Raw genomic sequence first — 26017 nt, forward strand, 5'->3', positions numbered from 1 at the left:
CATTAGGGTGAACGTGTGTGTGTGTGTGTGTGTGTGAGAGAGAGAGAGATTGTTTCAGAAATGTGTAGGTGTGTGTTGCTCTTCAGGGAGCCTAAAGCAAAGGTTGTTTTGAAAAGGTCATGTGGCCAAGGGCAAAAAAGAGGGAAAGAAGCAATGTACACACCGAAATTGTAGTGTGTGTACTACTTTGTACATTCTAGTGTGTGTACCAACTACAAATTGTGGGATTTGACGGCCTCCACTTCAGCTGTGTTTTTAAACCCATTATTGTGCCCTTCACATGTACAGTAGTAGATGGCCACACATCGTAGACACACGCACACCCAGGGTAAATAGTGTGTGTACTGTACTGAGGCTCGTAATAGGAGCGTCCCCCCGCCTCATAGTCTCCGAAAAATAAAGGGTTGGATAAAGTGTTTGTTCAGTGAAGACGTGCTGGTCTTCGCCGTGTCATAGGAAAGCACAATAGTGTCACACTTCGTGCATTTAGCAGCACTGGCCTTCTTACCTAAGCCGGCGAGAATCACATCCAAACTGTTCCACACTGCACACATCTGACATTCCGTTTGGGAGTTGCACGCTGTACTCTTTCGTTTGGAGTGTGTGTGTGTGTGTGTGTGTTTTGGACAAAACCACTGCCACCTCGAGATGGAGCGTAGCTCTGTGAGTGTGGTGTGTGTAGCTGTGAGCTGTGTAACTTCCGGGAGTCCGATCGTAAGTGTCGTGTGGAGTACTGAAACTCGCGGTCACATGGTGGCGTCGGGGAGCCAATACAAGAGCAGGGTTGCCAAGTCCGTGTATTGTAAGCGAGTTGCGGTGTTTTTGTTTGTAAGGATTTCACTGCGCAAAGAGCATAAGTGCGTAACACTTGGATGGAACTAGCACGCGCACGCACACACGCACGCACGCACGCACGCACGCACACACGGCTAGGAGTAGCGAGAGTAGTAAAAACAGAAAGGCAGTCAGCCATGCATTACCTCACAGGCTGAAAACCTCTGTCTGTCAATCTGCATGTCCCAGAATGCAATACTGACCATGTTTAACCTCCATCCGTCAAAGAGCAGAACATGTTACTCTCCCAATGAGATCATGGAAATTCAACTTGAGTAAAGACAGACAAATCATCATGAATACTAATGTGAATCAATTTAAAGGAAAGTGCCTGGGGGGGGGGGGGGGGGCTTAGTCAATTAGCTCCTAGTGAGGACCCGCGTTGAGAATCTAACGCCTGGCGTGTCTCGCATTTATCTCTGCCTTTTTGAGAACCTTTCTAAAATCTCAACAAAATTACCTAAAAAGTTTTTCTTTCTTTCTTTTTCTCTTTTTTTTTTAAATAAAATAAATCCTACATTTTCAAATACTATTAATTGCATTGTTATTTTAAAGGCTCACTGTGAAAAATCAGTTACTATCTATCTGTATAACACTGTAAACACAGCTAAAGCCTGAAGGCACAGTGTATAAATATATAAACCGCCGGGAATCTCTTAAAAGTTACATTACAGTGCTTGAATATTAGATTATTATTAGATTAGATTATTATTATTAAATTGCTTCCAAAACATTATGAAAGGCAAAGCGAGACAGACAGAGAGAGAGAGAGAGAGAGAGAGAGAGAGAGAGAGAGAGAGAGAGAGAATATACAGCCCACATCCCACTCTCTCTCCCATTTAATGGAGTCACTTGAGACAAAGGCATATGGGACTTCCTGTTCTTGGTTTTTGAACTGTTCAGTGAACTCCCGTTTCCCTCTTGACGACTGCTGTCACGTACACACCAACCCGCCGTGAATGGAAGGGAATAATTGAGGAGAATATAACTCAGAGCTCGTGTGTGTCATAAAGAAATAACTGAGACAAATTGACCGAGCACACATGTAACAATAAACAGGCAAGGCTACAGGTCTGGATTTGCTAGTCAGTCACTTTATATCTATATAGCTTCTCTATCTGGGCACCTTCTTGAAGCTTTCCTCTTCTAGCCCAGATTTGAACTGTTTCCTGTAGTACCAACATTTTTACCATTGACCTAACGGAGCCTGCTTGCTCGCTTGGAGTATAAATTGAATCTTGACCATCAGATCCTAGGTGAGATATGACCTTTGACACAGTCTAAATGTCTCAGTACAAAAGCAGGGAGACAAATTCCAACCACTTCAATTGTATGAGTTATATTGCATTACCATAAAGAATGGACAAAACTACATTTATTAATTAAAAAAGGAACATACGTAGTTGTCACGGTCACAGACTTTGCCCATCTATATGTTGTATTTATGTTATGTTCTACTTGTTTTGATTCTATGTTCTGCTTATCTAAATGTTGTATTTTATATGTTGTTTTGGTTCTTGTTGTCTTCCCCAGGTGTTTCTCATGTGTATATTAGTCTTGTTCCCCAGTCAGTCCTTGTTTGGTGTCAGTTCATCATGTTAGTTTGAGTTATCTGTCTCTGTTCACCTTTATTAACCCATTTTGGTGTTAGCATTATTTTATGCTTTAGCTATTGAAAAATTGCAGATCTACAAGCTCTACGAGCTTGTAGGTCTGCTATTTTTGAAAAATCGAAGAGCGACTGACATAGAAGACATTTTTAGAATCTGATCTCAGGTCAAAACACCCAACCATGGGTTTGATCACCACCTGCCTGGCTGTCCTGCTTTTGGCTCCTCCAGAACGTGACAATAGTACCACTTTAACAGTGATGAAACACATCTTGACCTAGTTGTGTGTTTGCAGACACAGCGCTGTACTGAAAGCTTGGAAAGACATTCGGGTGAGTCTTTGACCTTCTGCCAAGGTGGTTTTTGTTGTTTTTCTGCCTTGTAAATGTCTACTTGGGAAGTTGACTCCGGAAATTGAGATTAATTAGCATCCAACAAAAGATATTAGTAATTCATTCAATATATCAATCAATCAACAAATAATTTAAATTGTCAACATTATAGTAATCATCGTCGTTGTCAACACGATCATCTCTAACAGCACCTTTATCATAATAACGAAGACCTCTGACCACCAAGTTAATTGTTTACGATAATGTAATTGAGCTTATGAGCCCATTCTATCAATTAGCAGACTTTGTAATGATACAATATGCCAAGCAACTCTAATGTCGTATCATTGATGAGAAATGGCTGCCAAGCTTGGCACATCGATGATAGCTCCGGGCGATGTTTTGATTAATACCCAATCTGAGTTGTCACCCTTCCTCATGATAAATAGCTGGGAGTTCATTATCAAGACTTGCCCTTGTGCTTTTTGTCTATTCATGTGTACTGTCACTCAGGGCACATTTCATTAACTCACTGTAGTGAATAAATGGAACATTAGTGCTTTGGAAAAGCATGTGCAAACTGCAAAGCATATGGAAGCACAGCACACACGTGATGTTCAAGCTTCTATGCAACAACCACAAAACGTTTCCTAGGTAGTCCAAGCAAGGCATACATTCCATGAATGCCAATGGCCAATGTATTGGCCAAAATGTCAATATCATGAGACGCCGATGGCCAAGTGTTTAAGTCGTGTACCATACACGCTGATACAGTCTGACAGAAAGGTTCCAGGGTTCCACCGCAGACCTTTGCTGCGTGTCACTCCCTGACTCTCTCATTTCCTGTACTGTATCAAATAAAGACAGAAAAGCGCTAAAATATAATAATAATTATCAATATTGAAATTGTTTTCTTTTTTACTATTGAAAGCATGTCATATGCAGTAAGCCTGTACAGGTTCCCATTGAACAGTCCATTAGGAAATCAGTAGCTCATCACTACCAATATTATTTTCCCCTCCGATAACGGCTCAGGCAATCTCTATTGGAATAAAGTGCTTTCTATGAGGCTTTAAATGAGTAACTGCACCGGCGCTGATTATAGCAATTTCGCACAGAAAGCAGAAAGGATTTTAAGAGTGTCTTGGGTGAAGGAAGACAAACCTAGAAGCAAGAAAGTGCGAGTGCAGAAGCTCACAAAGACATGAAGTCTAAAAAAAAAGAGAGAAAACTGGAGGACTTTATAAGCATCAAGGCCAAGGCAAATCAATACGGCTGGCTCGACTGCATGCCAACTCACCAGCCATCTTTATGAGACTGCCCTGCTCAGCCACAAGCGAGCGGTGACCCAAATTCATGTCCCAATGTTGTGTGCTCCCAGTATGCGGAGGGAGAGGATTCTCGAAAGTTCATTAAACCATATTATCTTGATATATTCCGACGCACCGAGTCCATAAAGGTTTGTAAGAAAAGACATGTCATTAACGATGATGAATGTCTACAGAGTATAGAATAATATATCACTGTGGAACAAAACTATGGCTCTATAAGAATGGCTACATGGAATCTGGAGAGGGGTAAAATGGTTACGGTTTGCTTGAAATCGTTATCTTATCGTTGTCTAATTAGCTCATTCAGTTTAGCAATAATCCAAATAAAAGACTTCTAGATTTTTTTACAAAGAATAGGGATAATGTTATTGTCAGCAGGCACATCTGGCCTGATCGTTGTATGGTGGTGTCACGTGCACTGTATCCATTCTACAAGCTTATAACGCATTCTGACACATTGTGAGTTTGTAGATATTTGTAGCTATTTCTGGCCTGTGATATTGATAGCCATTCAGAGAGTCAGAATGTTAGACAGGGGTGATAACCATTTTCAACGTGATAATTGGATGGGTTGTTTATTATTGTGGAAATACATATGTGTCACAGGCGAGACATCTGCAGGGGATGGTGCTACATTGAGATAACAGAGCTCGTGGAAGCATGACATGATAGTGTCAGCTAGTGTTAACGTACTGTATCTGGTGCATGGCTCGTGTGGCTGCGGTGGGGTGTGAGGTTGGTTTTGATGTTACCCACTGAAATTTGCAGCGTGGCATCACTTCATTATCCGCTGAAATAAAATAAAGACTAAATAAAATGAAAGCATGTGACATCAGTCGTCAGTCACAAAGACACACACACACACACACACACACACACACAGACCCTCTCATTGACGGCTGGCCTCTTGCAGAGGACAAATTGTCCCTTGCTTTGTCCCAACACGACTGCAATCATGCCTGTATGTAACAAAGTAACAATAAAGGGCACTTTATACTTCATTTAAAGATATTAATTCTACAGTAGGTCCCATGATAATTGGTAACAAGGTAACAACTGCAATGAGGAGTATTATGTTATTAATTAGATCTATGTTCAGCTAATTCCCATCACAGAGGATCATTTGTTTCAATGTGGTTGTGCGTCCTCGGTCACTCCAGCAACATGCATGTCCTCTTTTCACCTCATCCATAAACCTCCTGTCCTTCCTCTTCTCTCCAGCATATTTATCCCAACTAGAGCGGTGCCAGCTCCATATAAGGAGATATAGGGGTGATCGGGGCCAGAGCCCGGGCAGAGACTTTTGTACTGGTTCTGGACAACCGGCGATCCGACGGACACCGGGCACCGCACTCCCTGTGGTGGTGTGGAATGTGTGTTTCAAATTTGAAGTCGGTGAGGCAAGCGGTTCTCGAGTTATGTGGATTACAGACATACGTACACACGTACAGTACGTGGTGCATTTATAATAGGATGTACCTGTAATAAAATTAGATTTTTATGCGGGTGAGAAAAGGAATTTACAGTACTATATGTAGGGTTGTAGAAAACAAAGGATATATAACAAATAGGATGTGCGGTTTCCTAAAATGATGCTTTTTTTATTTGCCTTTGTACAATAGGCAACATGTAGTGTGTTCCATCTTTTCACTTCTACAGTATGAGATTGGTCATTACTGTCATGCGGATTCACATGTCAACTTAACTGTAAGCGGGCCGGCTGGGGACTCGGTGGTGGATTCTGTGGTGGTGTGACAATTTCAAGGTTTCCCGCTAATCCACTTTCACAGCCTCTCCAGCGTAAAACTGAACATTTAGTAAAGAGCTCTGTCTCCCTCTTCACAGCACTCGTCTTTCTGTGTCCTCTCTCTAGCCATGCTAACGCTGGGTGCTACCAGATGATAAACCAATAGCTGAGATGAAGGGTGTAAGCCACCGGTACAGGGATTCCAACACATCCGACCACACCACCATTTGCAAGCTGACAATGGACAGCCCTGGTGTGACAGGATTAATTGGGAGCTTAGTGTGTGACACTGGCGGTTCCTAAAAGACAGTGGTGATTGATACAAGATGGTGTGGCTGTTCGTCTTTCACACAGATACAAACAGAGTGTGCAGCTCAAGTACTAAGACCCAGTCAGGTGGCAAGGCTAAGTACTCATGCATCGTGAGCTCAGAGTGATATTTAACCCATTCTGACCTGAGATCAGATTCATACAAGGTTTCCGCCAGACACACACTGGTCTGATGAACCCATTCTGACCTGAGATCAGATTCTAAAAATGTCAGTCGCTCTTCGATTTTTCAAAAATAGCAGACCTACAAGCTGTAGATCTGCTATTTTTCAATAGCTAAAGCATAACATGATGCCAACACCAAAATGGGTGCCCGGTCAGAATGGGTTAAACTTAGTTCTTATGATGGTAGACTAGTTTTATTGAAATGTGCAATATTATCCAACAAATCCTATACCTGACGGTAATTTGATAAATTATCCAAGTGTTAAATATTAAGAGCTTCTTTAAGCCTCATAACAACCTTAAGTCTTCCCCGGAGTATAAACAACAAACCTCAAGGGGTTTGTAAATATGTTTCAGATAAGGGAGATAATTTTTTATCTGACAGCAGTAACGAGCAAAGCTTTGCTCAATCATACTATAATTGTGTTCTAGAACAAGGTCTGCATGTCAGCCTGCCTACAAGCAATTTATTTTCCTGGGCAACGCTGAAAATGTGTACCGTAATTTCCGGACTATAAGGCGCACCTGAATATAAATTTAGGGAAAATCCCAAATATGTACGTATACAAGCCGCACCGGACTATAAGCCGCAGGTGGCCCCCTAGTGGCCGTTTCGTTAGCTCAGAGCCTTAGATGGCTCTGCGTTAGCTGTAAAAATCCATAGATAAGCCGCACCGTTGTATAAGCCGCAGGGTTCAAATCATGGGTAAAAAGGTGCGGCTTATATAAGTGTACTAATAACATACCGGGTATAAACATACCGATTATACACACTTGATTCAATATTTTATCCATAGCCATGCATGCTGCAAAGACCCAACCATGAATATGTCCTGATGTTATCAAATATAATGCAGAAAGTTATACTGCAGTCTAAGTCCCAACTGTGGCCAGTGGTGGTATATCATTCTCACTCCTCTCCAATCACTGTTTCTTTCACTTTGATTAAAAAGAGAATATTGAACAAGAATCAGAAAATAGCTGTCAAAATAACAATGATTAATAGACACTCAGCTGGCCCAGGCCGTAGCGTAACGGTCTGGGCACCGGACTGGTGATCCAGTCGCAGTGTGCCGCGGGTTCGACTCCCGGACCCGACACGGCCTTTACTGCATGTCATCCCCCCATCTCTCTCCCGTTTCCTGTCAGCCTACTGTCTGTCCCTTCAAAAAAAATCAATAAAAAAGGCGTAAGCCGCAAAAAAATATCTTAAAAAAAAAAAAAAATAGACACTCAGCTCCACAATAGGATACATATATTTTCATTCTGGAATATTTCCTGAATAGTGAATACTGTATGGAAATACAAAAATGTGCAATTTCGAAAGCATTTGACGTAGCGACACAATAGCTACACATTAGGAGCATGCAAATTGGACGTTTGAAATCATGAGTTGGATCATATGTTGTATGTATGTACATATGTACTGGCTTGACTGCTGGACAAATAACTACAAACTAAAGTTGTATACAGTCCACATACTGTAACAAACAAGAAAACTTGATTTGTCTTATAAGATAAGATAAACTTTTACTAATCCCCTTGGGGGATTCTGATGGCATAGCAGCAGCAACAGCAGACTAGTGAAACACACAGGAGCCAAGAGCCAAAACAAACTATACACCGACACTAGACATCTGCACTGGGTCTGTATGAGTTAGCATATCAAGTCTAGAATGAAGATACGGTATATAGTATTATAAAAGTATAAATGTGTAGTCTATTAATAGCCAAACAAACAATATAATGTCACTCAATAGTAAAACGTCACAAACTGGCCTGGTATGGTAATGTCATAAGACATACCTCACTGTCAAATACCATTCTACAGGGGACAGTAGAGGGAAAGCGGAGAAGAGGCAGGCAGAGATGGACAACATCAAGGAATGGACAGATTGCAGATTCCAGACTCTGCTACGCACAGCAGAATTGTCTTGAGTTCTGGAGATCCCCGACTGCCCAAGAATCCACCATGACACCCCTACGGTCCCGGGCCTAGGCCATGGGATGAGTGAGTGAGTGAGATAATATCACTATAAGTATCACCAATTAATAATGCCATTTCAAAAGAGAGTCCTAATAATCATTTAGAAATAACGCAGAGAAGGCCTACGGGCAGGCTCTTGTGCAAGAGCACAACACACATCACTTAGCAGCAGGTAGCAGATGCCGTTTTACATTTCTGTCTAATAAACTGTTCAATCAATTCAACAGTATCAAGTACTGTATGTCATATGTGTGTGTGGGAACAGTATATTCACAGTCAAATATACATGAACCGCCAGTGCCAGTGTGATGGCAATGGAGTGTATTCACAGTCATATGCATACATAGAGTAATGATGCCAATGTGACGGCCTGTATGTGTCCCCAAGACTGACATGGCAACAGGGCCTGGTCAGCAGTTTGTTCAGCATCCTGGTGATCTGGCCGTGGAAGCTGTTACTTAGCATTTCCGTTGGTTTTTGATACAGCATTATTGCCTGTCTAATGGCATCACAGTGTGAACAGGTTGTGGCTGGGGAGGTGCATGTCTTTGATGATCTGGCTCAGCCTACGCACCACTTGTCGTATATGTTTGCTGAGCCTCTGTTGCCTCTTAGTCTTATTATGTTAAGAAAGATGTCTGAGCTATTTCGGAAGCCAATTACTTCTCATACTCTACTTTTAAAACTCTTTAACCAGGAGTATTGAGTGAAGAGACAAAACAGGTAAAAAAGCATTGACAAATCAGTTGAGACAGTGTGTGTGCGTGCGTGTTTATATTTGTTATCACCCAGGCGGAAACTTAACTGGCCCTTCAGGGATTTTACCAACAACAATGTTTAAAGGAGAATTCCATACTAAAAGGCTTTCATACCTTTCTTTGTTGTTACGTCCCCACCAAAGAGGTCTAGGTGTTATTTTGTGCAAAAGCTCCTTATTGGCTATTTCCCCTACCATAAGCCCTCAATGAATTGCATTGAATTGAATGGGAATTGAAGGGGGCTATGGGGTGTTGTGCTATTTCGCTTATTTCCATCGCTCAAAATTATAATTATTTTGTATATATCCTCTCTTCATAATGTAAATAATATCCCAAGCGGCACACTTTACTACTTATTTAGATGGAAATAAGCGAAGTAGCACAACACCCCATAGCCCCATGCAATTCCCATTCAATTCAATGCAATTCATTGAGGGCTTATGGTAGGGGAAATAGCCTATAAGGAGTTTTTGCACAAAAAAACACCTGGACCTCTTTGGTGGGGACGTAACAACTACAAAGAGAGGTAAGAAAGCCTTCTAGCATAGAATTCTCCTTTAAAACGTTGCTTTTAAACAGAACATACATAAACTATGTCTTTCTCTCGGTCTTCATCATACTCGGGTATACGTCACACACGTACACTGCTACAAGATATAAATTGTTCCATGTTGCTCCCAGTGCAGTGTATTACGTCATAAGAGTATTAGGTGTAAAGAATCGCACAAGTTTATATGTCAGAGCCTCTGCACTCTCTCACACCACTCCATATAATGCCAAGGACTTTCTCCATCTTCCCCCTTTCTATTATAGCTACAGTGCAACACTACATCATCTCCCCCTCTTCACTCATATCACTTTGATTTGCAACTCCTAGCTAGGAGTCTGATGCTATACCCACAGATGATATAGTAAGGTCCACTGCTGGGGTCTATTGAAAGGTTATGATGACACACACACGATCCAGGGGCCAGTTATCTGGCCTAAAGTTACAATAAAGGCAGAATGGTATCGTTGTGACGGGCAGTACAGCCCTGTGCACTTGTGTATGTGAATAATGTGTAACATGGGAATTAGTTTTGAAATAAAACGATTTGAAATACTTGGGGGTGCATTGGTGTTGCTGTTGATGTCATTGGCTGCACCCGTGTGCTCCGAGGTTTCATAAGAGACGTCAGCTTTTCCTGTTCAGCGTGATTAAGGTTTCTCGAGGTTCAACAGCACGGACGGATCGTCTCCCGTTCTGTGCCAGAACAAGAGAACCCAAGTGACAGAATCTCTGTGAATCGTAACCAGCAGCCATAGTGTTATGTTTGTTCATCATCCTGACCTGACCAGCGATACTCAAACTGAAAGTAAACCGTATTCTACTAAACCATTCATTACTCACACCTCATCTACCAGCAGCACGAGAGTTAAAAGGGATAATACAAAGTACATACTGTACATAAATTGGCATTTCCACAAAAAATAGCACATGATGCTGCCGTGATCATCCCACTGTTACTATGATTGGACTATACACGATTTCCTTCAAATGCATAATTGGGGGGAAACAACTTGATCCCATCACCCAGTCAACATAGCTACCGCTTCCATTTAATGGTGTAGGTGGTATAAACACAGAATTCAGAATAGTGCTCTCTTAGAATAATGGGATGAGTAAAATGTACATTAAGTGAACCTTGGAGCACATGTTTCTCTCTGTGAAGCGTGCGCGCGTGCGTGTACAAGCAAGCGATGAGTGAGAGCTCTCTCACTTCTTGTACAAAGGGTCTACTACTCTTTGGATTGCTGCTGAGCTGGAAAAAAAACCTCCATCTCTGTTAGTCTTCAAGCCAACTACAAAAAAAGCTCATAAAAAGCATCTGGTTGTGTGTGTGTTTGTGTGTGTAGGTTTTACAGGTAGGTGGTTAGGTGGTTATTCTGTTTAAAGTATAAATCCACTGATGTGTGTACTGTATTATGAATGTACTGTATGCATGTTTTCTTTAATATATATTAAATGTAGTACTGTTTTTTTTATATATGTATACTTTTTATGTTTGATTCTATTGATTCTTCTATAAGCCTCTAGGCCTCTGAACTTATCCTGCACAACATGGTTATATGTATTAAAACAAAATAAAAAACAGAGTGAGAGAAAGAGACAGGGAGAGAGAGAGAGAGAGAGAGAGAGAGAGAGAGAGAGAGAGAGAGAGAGAGAGAGAGAGAGAGAGAATCTACAGTAAGAACCACCAACAGCCCACATCCCACACACTCTCCCATTTAATAAATAATTGAGGAGAATATAACTGACAAAAAAGGAAAGAAAAACACATTACACCATGCAGCAAGGTTATAACAAAAGAAAATAACTGAGACAACTTGACCGAGCTAGTTAGTTACTAGTTTTTCACTTTATCTCTGTAGCTTCTCTATCTGGGCAGCTTCTTAAAGCTTTCAACCCCCCCCCCCCCCTAACCCAGATTTGAACCGTTTCTTGCAGTACTGACATTTTTACCATTGACCTGCAGAGCCTGCTTGCTCGCTTGGGGTATAACATTGAATCTTGACCATCAGGTCAAAATGTCAGATCCGAGGTGAGATATGACCTTTGGCACAGTCTAAATGTCTCAGTACAAAAGCAGGGAGACAAATTACAACCACCTCAATTGTATTACCATAAAGAATGGACAAAACTACATGTATTAATTAAAAAAGGAACATAGTGCCTCTTTAAAGGACAACTTTAGTTTTTTTTCCAACTAAGGTTCATGTTTTAGGTTGTTATTAGAGAAACTAAAAGGTGAGTGTTAATTTTCTTTCATTTGCTGCTTTCTTTAGTTTTGGGGATTTTAGCAGTTTTTGACAGGGGGGCGGGGGCATTCGAGCATGGGGCTAAATATGTATTTTTTTACCAAATTTTATGGTGATTTATTTATTTATGGTTTACTATAGTCCTAATAAACCCCAGGAAATTACATCTGGCCACAGAAGATCACAGGATCTACTGAATGTGAAGGTAGCCTACTGGGGGAAGGCTTATACTGTGTGTCATAGGCTCAATATGTCAGTTTGTCACATTCAGTAGACCCTGTGATCTTTTGTGGCCAGATGAAATTTCTGGGGGTTTATTAGGACTATAGTAAATAATAAAAAGATAAATCGCCATAATATTTTGTATAAAAATACATATTTAGCCCCATGCTCGAATGCCCCCGCCCCCCTGTCAAAAACTGCTAAAATCCCCAAAACTAAAGAAAGCAGCAAATGAAAGAAAATTAACACTCACCTTTTAGTTTCTCTAATAACAACCTAAAACATGAACCTTGGTTGAAAAAAAACGAAAGTTGTCCTTTAACACATCTTGACTCAGTTGTTTGTCTGCAGTCACATCGCTGTACTGAAAGCTTGGCAAGACATTGGGGTGAGCCTTTGACCTTCCGCTAAGATGTGTGTAGCATGGATAGATGTGTGCTGATGAGGGGGGCTGATGATGTTAATTGCAGGATCCTGGGAGCCTGTCACACACGGAGATCTCCTCCATGCAACCTGATTTACGATGCCTGCGCTGCCCAACGCATTCCCCCAACGCCACAGGGTTCCTGCTGAATAACCAAATTGACAGGCCTCGTTTGTTTGGTTGCCCGCGTAACAAAAGGCGGTGCCACGCGCGGACCCGCAACGCATGGGTCATAATGGCTGGGGAGAAGGCTATTGAACCGAGCTGAATGGGGTCATCTGTCAGCGGAGAGCCAGAGAGATAAAAGATGGCTGGTATTTGGAGACCTTTGGGAAGTCAAATGGCATAGAACAGGTGGGACAGGAGTTAATTGTGTCTGTATTGAAATGTCACTGCTTAGTTAGTGCTGCACACATAGACTGGGAGGCACGAGGTCACCACTAATAGTTTGTGACCCATCTGTTGAGAAATATTGAACTGCTTGTGAAAATAAATAAAAGGGCCATTAAAAGAGATAATTAAAGAGATAGGTGCTTCCATCCAGCCGACGTATCACACATTCCGTGAAGCCTGGATTAAATACCGGTAATTATACCTCTTAGTCCTGACCTAGTAAAATGATGCATAGTTACTGTCACAATCAGACAATTATTACATAATCGTCTAATAGCAATTATTTGAGATAATCACAATTATGTTGGCGTGATAGTCATAATCATTTCCGTGTTGAAAAGTGTTCATACAGTACATAAAAAAGCAGAAATAGCTGATCTTTACAACAAGCTTGTAGATAAATAAATAGCAGTAACTCTTTGTATATAATTCAAATGTATTTGATGTATCTTCCCTGTGCAATGTTTAACCCATTCATAGGACTAAGGCCAATTCTAAAAATGCCTTCTAAATCCTGACCTAGTTTTTCTGAAAAGCTTCAAATATTTATTCAGAAATTACTAAAATGGATGTGGATGTTTAAGGGCAGGATGCACTTTCCATTAGGTTATAATGTGTTGTGTTGAGTAGTGTCAACCTTAAAGCCCCAAACCACACCAGGGTCGCCATGCAACTCCTCGCAACGATGGCGACCCATTGGTGTGGTTTGGGCCATTGAATTGAACCAGTTGAATCACTTGGGACGACGTTCAACAGACATATCACACCGCTGGGACGGACGCCAACACCGTCTCATCCCGTCTCGACCTTAGAGTATATATTAACCCATTCTGACCGGGCACCCATTTTGGTGTCGGCATCATGTTATGCTTTAGCTATTGAAAAATAGCAGATCTACAAGCTCATATCGCGCCACCGAGTGGCGCGATACGAGCTTGTAGGTCTGCTATTTTTTGAAGAATCGAAGAACGACTGACATTTTTTGAATCTGATCTCAGGTCAGAATGGGTTCATCAGACCAGTGTGTGTCCGGCGGAAACCTCGTATGAATCTGATCTCAGGTCAGAATGGGTTAATAGAGACGGCACCCGGAGGAAACCCTGAGGCGAAATGGACATAGTGGCCGAATTTGGTATCGCAGCTTGGGGCCAAAGCTTGTCCGTTGACTATCATTGCGCACGTTCATGATGACAGGTGAACGCTGTTTCATACGTGAACACGTGCAATGATAGTCAACGGCCAGCGCGTTCACCATTTGGCCCAATCCATCCCAGAATGCACTCTGTTCCTACCCGGAAGGAGGAGTGAAATCGCCTCATGCGCTTTTGAGCAACATAATGCAAGTGGATGGGAGGAGAAATCCGGTGCCGTCTCAATTAATATATGCTCTAAGGTCTCGACCCTTTGGTACTCTCCTTTGAGGATTCCTGAACTGAATTAGAACTGTGCTGTTCAACTAAACATTCGTCTCAAGAGAAGAGCTATTCTATTCTGAAAATCAATTACACACACACACACACACACACACACACACACACACACACACACACACACACACACACACACACACACACACACACACACACGCACACACACACACGCACACACACACACACACACAAGCCTTTGATGCATGTGACTTAGAACCTGTGTCCTCAGCTCTCTCTTGAATCGTCTCCTCTGTGCTATGGGAGGTGTTCCCCTCATTGTGTGGTGACAATGCATTACAGCTGGCGATTAGCACAGGGGACGGGTTTGTAAGAGTACTGATACCACCTCTTCACCTGAACACCTTGCTTCTCTCTTTTTCCCTTTCATTCCCCGATTCCCATCTTCTTCTACATACGGTAGGTACCAACAATAATTAACCCCTGACATGTCACCTTGCTGCATGGTGTAATGTGTTTTTCTTTCCTTTTTGTCTGGATCAGTGGAGCTGGTCCAAGAGATGTACTTGCCTTTGACCGAGTTGGCCTAACAATGGACTAGCGGGCCAATACAGATAAATCATCCCACCAGGCTATGGGATGTAGTGAGTGTACCTGAACCTGCCTTAACCCATTCTGACCTGGGAACGATTATGCAAATGTCTTCTAAATCCTGACTGTTTTCTTGAAAAAGCTATGTTTTTCTATGTCAGTCGTTCTCAAACACTTTCATGTCACCTTTCACGATTCTTCAAAAATAGCAGACCTACAAGCTCGTATCGCGCCACTCGGTGGCGCGATATGAGCTTGTAGATCTGCTATTTTCCAATAGCTAAAGCATAACATGATGCCAACACCAAAATGGGTGCCCGTTCAGAATGGGTTAAGCACACTCTTTTTTTAGAATATAGGTACTGTAAGCAAAGCAACTCTATTCCAATGTGAAATTAGACCGGGTCATGGCATTCTATTAATCAGTAAATGGCTAGCCGGATCAATTTCCCATAATTTTTATATACATTGTACACAGTTTACCATATACAGTACACAGGCATTTGCATAACTTATGCAACGGCTATTATTATTTTTTTTTTTAACAAACGTTACACTTCAGAATGCCAACAGAGATTGCACAGAAACTATTATAATACAGTCAGTGCAATGATAAAATCTCAGATAGGAATCATCCATCATGTCTTATAAATAATTTGAAGAAGTGTAAATCCAGGTCAAAATGCAAATGTGTCTGGGCATGGAAATCAATCTTATAAATGTAACTACTTATTCAGGTTGTTCTATAGCAAAATAATTAAGGTATGCACAGTATGTACAGTACTGTATGACAGGCAGGCAGACAGACGTTTAACCACTTTAACCAATATTTTAAACTAAAACAAAATCTGGATATACTATTATAATGGACGGCGGATAATGTCTAAATGACATTTATTTTTATATATATTTTTTCCATTGTGTATTTGGCAGATTTCCAGTGGCTGCACCTGTCACATGGTGGCTGGACTGCGATGCTACCGTGCCCAGTGGAATTCACGCCTCAGGGGATGTTTTCGTGGATCTTATGGTGGGGCTGCTGATTGTTTTGAAACGCTGAGGAAGGCAGACGTGCCAAAAACACGTCTGTTTCTCTAGATAGACAGCTGCTGTGTGTGTTCATTGTAAATAAATAAGTTCATGAAGCCTCATAAGAAACTACTCAAGAGAGTGTGGGTATTCCTTTTTCTATGTATCGTCAAGAATCTGCATGAGACTAACCTCGCCTCACCAGGCTTTCCACCGTCTCTGTTCCAAAAGTGCCGTATGATCCGGTCGGGAGCGGATGATATCGTTACGTCATGTTGTAGTCATTGTTTTATTACAGTCATCAGGCAGGAACAATCAAACAGAACTACAAAACAATACTACAACATGACGTAGCGATTGGAATGACCTGCCTGAGAAGATCAGGCTAGCAAAGTCAGTGTATACACTTTTATAGAGGGTCTGTTTTTGTGTCCTTATATTTTCATTCTCTTTTATTGTTTCTCTCACTATTTTTTATCCTTCTGTGCCCTTTTATTATGTTGGTATATGACGCCACCTAGTTCGACGTACGTATATCTACAGACCTGGGAGAGAAATAATTAACTTACTACAGTATATGAAGTTGCATGACCTTGTGTTGTACTATTAAAGGTCATTGAGTTATTGTGAACAGAGTGAAATACAACACATGGATACTGCACATGTAAAAGAAAATAGACAGCCTTAGTTTTGCAATCAATGTGCAGCTCAATTAATACTTGGGCACTGGCCTACTTGGAACGATGGATCATGTGATGTCAGAACAGGACAGTTCCATATATGGATATAGGGGTGATCAGGTCCAGAGCCCGGGCAGAGGCATTTGTGCTGGTTCTGGACAACGGTGTATCCGACGGATTCGACAACGGGCACTGCACTCCCTGTGGTGGTGTGGAACACGTGTGTCGAATTTGAAGTCGGTGGGGGCGAACGGTTCTCGAGTTATGTTGATTACAGACGTACACAAAGACTTGGTGCATTTATAGATGGACAATGTTTTTGCATAGGACGGGATTCATTGAAAGATTGTGCTCGTGTTAATATAATACAATCACACATTATGTGTCACAAAATGAAAAGTTATTGTTATTGCAAAAACAGATGAGTGGATTCACTCAAACAAACCAACTGGTTGATGACACAGCCTAAGCACTGGCTGCACTGTTGGGAATAATAGCGGCCAAAGCCAAGCATGGACATCTAGGTTGTGCCATCTGGGGCCTTGGCACTAGCAATGCTCATGCATGGACAAGCAGAAAGGACCACTGTCGCTCCCACAGTATCTCTTATATTTCAATTTTTTTATGCTCCGGTTTAACCCATTCTGACCTGAGATCAGATTCATACGAGGTTTTCCACTGGACACACGCTGGTCTGATCAACCCATTCTGACCTGAGATCAGATTCTAAAAATGTCAGTAGTTCTTCGATTTTTCAAAAATAGCAGACCTACAAGCTCGTATCGCGCCACTCGGTGGCGCGATATGAGCTTGTAGATCTGCTATTTTTAAATAGCTAAAGCATAACATGATGCTGACACCAAAATGGGTGCCCGGTCAGAATGGGTCAAATTCCTCCAATTGACATGCTTTCCATTTAGAATCACACAGATATTATCCTCCTTTTTTTTTCTTCTAAAGACAACCACTGATCGAATCTTTAACAAACTACTCCCAGCGATCAGCGATCCCCACCTACTGTTATGTGGGAAAATCCAAATACAAGCGAGTTGCAAGAACAACGGTGAGAATGGCCGCCAACAAACCTACAGTACGTGCTCTGCTTTGAAAACCACCATAGTTTAATCACTTATACCCTAAACATTGATCAGAGTCCCCCAGTGGTATACATTTCTCCTTTTTTTAAATATCTACACCAAATCACTTTGCAGAAAATAGCGGACATACAAGCTCACAAAACGCGTGGCAACACGTTGGCTATCGTCACTGAATGTTTGTCCCAGCATAGGGACGCAAGCATAGGGCCATACTCGTCGGGAGTGGGAGGGCTGTGCCCGCGGGACACAACGTAAATGTTGCGGGCGCGGGCGGTATTTACTGTAAATATATGCGGGAGGGAACAGGCGGTTAAGATAAAACCAGCGGGTGCCGCAAAATCCCGCATCCACCTGCAATTAACCAGATACAGAGCTTATACACTTAGCAAGATATGAATGTGTCTGAGGAGAACGAAATTTCCCCTACTGTGCTGGACAACGCACCGTAGGTAGGCCTATGTGGAGTCTCGCTCTCTCTCCAAGAGACATCTTCAGGCACGCTCCCAAACATGTGCACCCCGCAGGCACGGAGGAGGAATTAGTTTTCTCCGCGACGGACATAATCTGTTCTGAACCCCTTTTTGCTTTTCCCTGTGTGCGTCACTCTCAGCAATAATAACGTTTAACAGAAGACAAAGATGACTAAAAAAAATGGTATAACCATCAGCACACCTCTCTCTCTCTCTCTCTCTCTCTCACATAGTACACTTTTATAGAGGGTCTGTTTTTGTGTTCTTATCTTTTCATTCTCTTGTATTGTTTCTCTCACTATTTTTTATCCTTCTGTGCTCTTGTATTATGTTTATTGTATGTCCAGTCACAATATAAACACTTTCTCTCTATCTTTACTTAATATATTTTGTATCCCACGATTTTGTAACCCATTTTTCACCCCTGTGTCAATCATCTAATGTGATCCTGGGCTCTACACACCCTCCACCAACCTAGTCCCCATATATGGGGGACAAGAGGAGAGCAACGGACTTGAACTCATGCTTCCTTCATGCCTGAGTGTCCAAGTTGCTCCTTTACACCTGACAGGGGGGAGTTTCCCTGGTTGGACGTAGCGCGTGGAAGGAACACGTTATTCCAACCAGTTCCTTTCCCCTCCATCAGGCGCCCCGGCTGGCCAGGGGGAGGCAGTTTAGTGACCAGGATTACTGCATGTTTTTTGTGAGGGTACCTACCCTAGGGGACACGGGGAGAACATGCAAACTCCACACAGAAAGGCCCTTTCTCCAACCCCCGCCTTCGGGTATGAGCACTGATGACGCGGAGGAGGAAACACGCCGCCAGCACCCACAGCGTCCCAAGCGGGAATCGAACCCAGGACCTTCTATTTCCCTCTATCTTTGAGCAACTCCTCACACAAATAAACAACCCCTCTCTCTCGTGCACGCCTGCTCAATCTCAGCAACTGTTTGGGTTAAATGTAATGTTTTTCGATCTCAATGGAAATATTGCTGGTTTAGCGGGACAAAAGGACTAAATGGGACGGGCGGTGAGCGTCAGACAGACGGTCACTGCGGGAGGTGAAAAAAGAAATCATCGCGGGAGCGGGCAGGATTGGTCAGAAATCCAACGGGAGCGGGTGGGAGTGGGATAAATAAAACCGCACATGCAGGGCTCTGACACAAGGGTGTAACTGGTCAAGGATCGACTTGTGAGTAAACAACTAACCTCTCTTATCCAAATTATGCTTCAGCCCGTCGTCCTTGCACAGGGTATCTCCGTGGAAATGGGGTCCCTGCCCGTGGACGACGCCGCTCCCAAAGTCGTCCTTGGCCTTCCCGTCGCTCAGCTGGTTGTGGAGCTGGTTCGGCGTGGAGTTCTGCGTGTGTCCCGCCGAGTCGTCCTCGTCGCCGTCGTAGTCGTCCAGGATGGGCGTCTCGCGGATCGGCATGCCGATGACCGAGCCGCCGTGCTGATGTGTGCCCCGAGACGTGGCCCGGAAGCTGTCGCGGCCCTGCGGCCCCAGCAGGACCGAGGGGATGTAGTGGATCTCGTGGGTGGCCTCGGTGCTGGCACTCTTCTGGGGGACGCGCCGGCGCTTACACCAGCGGTGTCGGGTGTACAGGACCAGGGTGAAGAGGAGGATTAGCAGCAACAGAGCAATGAGGCCACCCTGGATGAGAGCAGAGCAAGAGAGAGGAAAGAGAAAAGGGGGTGAAAAGGTGTGAGAGAAAGACATATTGCTACACCTTTGGTATTTACACCTCAAAAGGTTAAAGGAGCTAATAGACTAGAGGACAAAGCTGGCTGGCAAGAAACACACATCCAGGAGTTATTTTTTTAAAAGAGGAAATGGAATGACGGTGCCCCGGCGGCAATGATGACAAAATGTCAAGATTTTCAGAAGGAATGACACGCACACGCACGCACGCACGCACACGCACACGCACACACACACACACACACACACACACACACACACACACACACACACACACACACACACACACACACACACACACACACACACACACACACACACACACACAATAAGAGAGTATAAGCATTCAAATGAATAGCAGGATGATACCCAGCATGTATTACATGACGAGTCGAGCCAAAACAATGCCCTAACACGGTTACTAACGCCCCATCCCATAATCTTTACCCTAACTTTAACCGCACGAAACCCTGCCTAAATGTAACCATGTCTAAAGTACTGCTCAGCTGTCTCCAGCCGTTTGCCGAATGCATCACGAGCATTGCCCTGCAAACAGATCCATTCTACCACCCGACCAGAAGCTTTGCCGTGGTGTGTGTCCCTTTCCACAGCCGTGGGCTTTCACACGTTAACGTGACAGGGTTATTTGTCTTTCTTCTCCTATCTCTCACAAGTCCTGGCTCTGCTCCAATAATTCTACCAAGACGCATCACACTGCCGCATGGTTTGTTCCATCCGACGACATCATAGGCACTTCAAAGACCCCTGGACACATGCAGGCTGTGACTGGATTATACACTTAAATCCATGTGCAAAAATATGGAATGAGAGGGAGGATATGTAATATTCTGTTGATTTTTCACGGGTGACTCACATGGCTTTTTAACAAATCTTTATTTAAGAAACTATATTTAAAATCCAGTATTTTTTTCAAGAAGGTTAAAGATCATGTCATCATGATTTCAATACATCAAAGAACACAAACCTAAAAGACACAGAACCCCCCCCCCCCCCCCCACTCCCACTAACCTAAAATAATATACTGGATATTAATGTATTAATTTATTCATGTATAATTTATGAGAGAGAGAGAACCTAGAAGATAATAAATCGTGTGTGTATCCCTGCACCAATCCTGTATATCTGCACCATATTGATCTCTGTGTGTGTGTGTGTGTGTGTGTGTGTGTGTGTGTGTGTGTGTGTGTGTGTGTGTGTGTGTGTGTGTGTGTGTGTGTGTGTGTGTGTGTGTGTGCGCGTGTGTGTGTGAGTGTGCGCGCATGCGTGCGTGCAGCTCCAATTAACCTTATCTGTGTTATAAATAATGTTCAGTGTCGTGTTACAGAAACAGCTTTCAATCAAGGCCTATTGTACATTGACCTACTCATTGCTTTTGTTCTCCAACTATAGCTATTATGGTATTTGACAGGCAATGTAAGAAAGGTCTGTGACTTAAGATGTTGTGAAATACACAACCTTGTGTTTTACATTTTGCGCGACGTGCATGCGTCTGTCAACCTGAAGATCTATTGGCAACAGACAGAAATTGCAACGTCACCAATTTTAAAGTAAACTACATAAGCATCTGTTCTCCATGTGCACACACACACACCTGCAGCATATACTGTACACACTGTTAAGCATGCACACACACACCTGCAGCATGCACACACACACACACACACACACACACACACACACACACACACACACACACACGCGCAAACTAAGTCACTCTTGGCAGTATGATGAATAAAAGCCACAGGGGGTCATTCATCACAACATTTAAAATTCCATCTTCATGAGGAAAAACAAACCCCTTTCAAATTATAACTCATGCACTGCTGGGTGTCCATAAATCACGCTGCCAGCCCAGGAGGACTAGTAGTACGGTCAAAGTTGTTCATTAATCTACTCCATGGCAGCTTCTGAGAGCCACTCCCACGACACCTAGCTTTATTTATGCTCAACTTTTAAATATTATGGATATGGCGTATATAACAAACAAGCCCAAAAGTAGCAACGGCAATTTGAATGTTTAGCCGATCTACAAGTTCACAACGTGTCACATAACAATATAATATATAACAATAATAATAAAGTGATTTATTTTATTTTAAATAAAGTAAATTTGAAATATTTTTACGATACAAATCTTGTATCGGGTGGGGGATCCGAAATTCCGAACAAATTCATAGTCTATTCATTTGTGGGGGTCCTTGCCATGAAAATGTTTAAGAACCACTGGTTAAACAACATTAGGAAACAAGCCCAAATAAACAACTATACACTTATAAACAAGCCCCCCCGCCATCAAAATAAATAAAAATAATGCTATCCAGAACTACCAATAATTATTATTATTATTATTTAAAAGCAACTTAGAAAGAAAAAGAAAAAATAAATAGAAAAACAAGCCCAAAGTCGCTTATAACAAGCAGACGCGGCGACACTGCTCACAAATATGGAGGAAATGGAGCAGTACCGACAGAAATCATGGAGGCAGTGTAGCTCCCATGATCGCCTGAAGTACTTCTACTTCAAGCGAGACATCCACCCCATTGGTGACAATTTGCCCAAAATAGGGACACCAGGGTTAATGTGGCTAATGGCCTCACAGGCCATTAGCCACACAATAGCTCTGCCCACCCCAATGCTGCCTCTGTTTTTTTTTAAAGGGTACATTATTACGACCTCATTGACTGTTGCCATGTTTGTTGTCCAAAAAATGTTTCTGATCTGCCCTCTAGTGCAGTGGTAATCCACCAGTGGTCCAAGAGGGGGTTCCAGGTTTGCCTGTTATAGCTCCTAATGGTACCACATCAATACAGCTGCAGAGAATGGATTTACCAGACACTGCGCGCTGTGCCTGTGATTCTGAGCCTAGGCTGAAAACCCTGCCCTGTCAACCCCCCCCTAAAAAAAGGCAGAAAATACTGGAATGTGTCAAGATAGGAAAATAAATGCTAACAAACTGAAAATGTTGGATTTAGTTGTGTTGTGTACCGTAAATCCAGTAGTATGAAAATAATGTGTGGAGTCCCTCAGGGCTCCGTACTGGGTCCCAAACTATTCAATTTATATATCAATGATCTTTGCTCTGTGTCTAGTGTACTGTAGCGTGTACTATTTGCCGATGATACGAACATGTTCTGCGCAGGGGAGGACATCCAGCAGCTCATGATGGTCTTAACAACAGAAATGAATAAATACAAACTCTGGTTCGATAGAAATAAATGATCCTTAAATTTAAGTAAAACAAAATGTATGGTATTCGGAAACCGCCAAATACCAATGGATATCCAGTTGACTATAGATAATAATAAAATAGAAAGAGTTTATGAAAACAAATTCTTGGGAGTGATCCTAGACCATAGGCTCTGCTGGAGACCCCATATAAAATATGTGGGGAACAAGATGGCAAAGAGCATCTCAGTTATAAATAGGGCAAAGCACCTTCTCAACCCCAGCTCATTGCACACGCTGTACTGCGCAATGATCCTACCCTACATGAACTACTGCTCTGAGGTATGGGGAAACACCTACCAATCAACCATAAATCCACTGATTATATTACAAAAGAGAGCACTAAGAGTAATAAACAATGCAGGATACCGGGACCACACACACCCACTATTCATACAATCACACCTCCTGAAGTTCACAGATATGGTCAATGTAAAAAATCTTCAAATCATGTACAAAGCAAGATATAAACAATTACCGGTAAATGTACAGGACAAATTTCTAGATAAGGAAGGGGGATACAACCTTAGAGGACCACTGAACTTCAAGAAACCTGTGATGCGCACAAACTTAAAAACAAGGAGCATCTCATCTTACGGAGTCACACTGTGGAATGAGCTGGAGGATGAACTAAAGCACTGTGGAAACATAAACCAATTCAAAACTAGAGTAAAAAAAACTATCTTCGATAAATACAGAAGCGAAGAGTACTAATGGCATTACAAAAGGGGAACTATGACGTACTGTACTATATAATTATATATTCTTATTACTATACTATACCATGCATTATGAAATATATAAGTATAGTCAAACCATATCACATATTATGAGTGGACCACTATTGGTAAACCACACCACATAATGTATATATAATATATTATTATATGTTGCTTGTGTGTTATATATTATATATATATTATACCATTATTATTATTGTTGTTATTGTTGCTACTGTCATTATTATTATTATTTACAGTTGTTATTAGTATATATATATATATGAATGTGTGTAGATAAATGTACATACATAAGGACAGCATGAATGTATGTATGCACTGTGTAAGCAGGCACGGTCTGCTACACGTGCACAAATGGACTCCAGGGGTAGGGCCCGACAAGCCTATGGCTTCTCCCTAACCCTTTTTCGGAACGGACAGGACATGACCTATGGACACTATATAAATTTAAAAAAAAAAAAAAAAAAAAAAAAAAAAAAAAACTGAAAATGAAAAATGATGGAAACTGTGTGCAATGTATGAATGTATGTCCTCCTTCCGAAAATAAACTGAACTGAACTGAACTGATTATTATTACAAATCATACATTTTACACTTCAGCCCATATACATTTCGGCCATTTGAAAATAACATACCTGTATCTACACGCAATGGGACACATTGTGAGCTTGTAGGTCTGCTATTTTCAAATGTTTTTATACATTTGAAAACTTGAAATGAGACATTCTGCATAATGAGCACTTTTACTTTTGGTACTTTAAGTACATTTTTATACCAATACCTTTGCACTTTTACTCAAGTACATGTTGAATTTACTTGTAACGGAGTATTTCTAAATTGCAGTACTTTTACTTTTATTTTGTTATACTGGAAAAAGCCTGCATATATCGGTATTGGTTAATATCGGTATCTGAAATTAGGAGTTGGACAATATCGAGACATCAGATATCGGTAAAAAAGTCAATATCAGACTATACTTTAATTCCATGCCAATGTAAAGGAGGCATGGATGTATGGTATGTGAGTGACAGGGCTCTACATTATAAGTGGTTCTTCAGGCGCAAATACACTATTGAATAACTTTCCACTTGACCGCTTGAATACAGTATTGCCTAGAAAATCGCCTGCAGTTCTCTGCTGTCACTCCCACCACCAGCTGCATCAAAATGTCGAGCTGTGTTTCTTTCGTGTAGCCTTGGTGAAGTGTTTTTAAAACAACCCACAGGCCAAATGGCAGATCAAATCACGTTTTTTTTTTAGAAAATAGAGTTACTGGAAGAATTGCGATGGGGAGTGAGAGAAAGCAAAAGAGAGATAAAGTTTAAACTGCACTGGCGTGACCAATGGAGCTGGCTCGAATATAATGCAGCTAATAATTATTTTGCAAAAGATAAGATAGTCTCGCTAGGGCAGTGTCACTAGAGGATGTGCACACAATGTAGGCTAATGAGGTTAATCTCTTTTGATGTACATAGATCGCAAGTTCTGCTAAATCAGCCTATACGCTATACTATCCACAGCACAAAATGTCTAGATGCTGTGTACGATAGCCATGCTATGAGGTTGCCAAAGCAGGGTTAGCAGTACTACCTAGCCTTTAGATTTCGGGTACAGCCTTTAGTTCTGACATACTATTGGTCCGACTGTTATTGGAACGACAACCTACAACAACAACCTAACCATAACCGCAAGCACGGGAGCAGCGCATGTTCAACCGCATGTCCGACCGTTAGTTTCTGCATGTCGGACCTTGGCAGAACACATCAAAGGTACATGTCAATAGTGAGATAGTTGCAAGCTTCCATAAATATTATGATAATTACTGTGGCACCAGATCAGTTTGTTCAGGTGGGTAAATTATTGGCAATTGTTAGCCAAATCAAACGTAATGTTACTGGGCCAGTGGTTATAGTGTTGAGGCCAATGATATTGAAAGGACCATTCTGGCCCAGGCCGTAGCGTAACGGTCTGGGCACCGGACTGGTAATCCAGTCGCAGTGTGCCGCGGGTTCGACTCCCGGACCCGACACGGCCTTTACTGCATGTCATCCCCCCATCTCTCTCCCGTTTCCTGTCAGCCTACTGTCTGTCCCTTCAAAAAAAAAATCAATAAAAGGCGTAAGCCGCAAAAATATATTAAA

At 42.1% G+C, this 26017-nt stretch overlaps 1 protein-coding gene across 1 annotated transcript in view; it reads right to left on the bottom strand.

Annotated features, from left to right (window-relative positions):
* astn2 (astrotactin 2) overlaps nucleotides 1-26017 on the bottom strand; it is a gene marked incomplete at its 5' end in the record, with an annotated part of 505571 nt that overhangs the window by 358704 nt on the left and 120850 nt on the right. Inside the window, one exon of the mRNA XM_083793933.1 lies at nucleotides 19398-19842. Within this exon, the coding sequence (XP_083650059.1) occupies nucleotides 19398-19842 (445 nt within the window). The remainder of the gene's footprint in view (nucleotides 1-19397; nucleotides 19843-26017) is intronic.

Source organism: Protomyctophum parallelum (genome assembly GCF_964188405.1).
Source record: "Protomyctophum parallelum genome assembly, chromosome: 21".
Classification (NCBI taxonomy): Eukaryota; Metazoa; Chordata; class Actinopteri; order Myctophiformes; family Myctophidae; genus Protomyctophum; species Protomyctophum parallelum.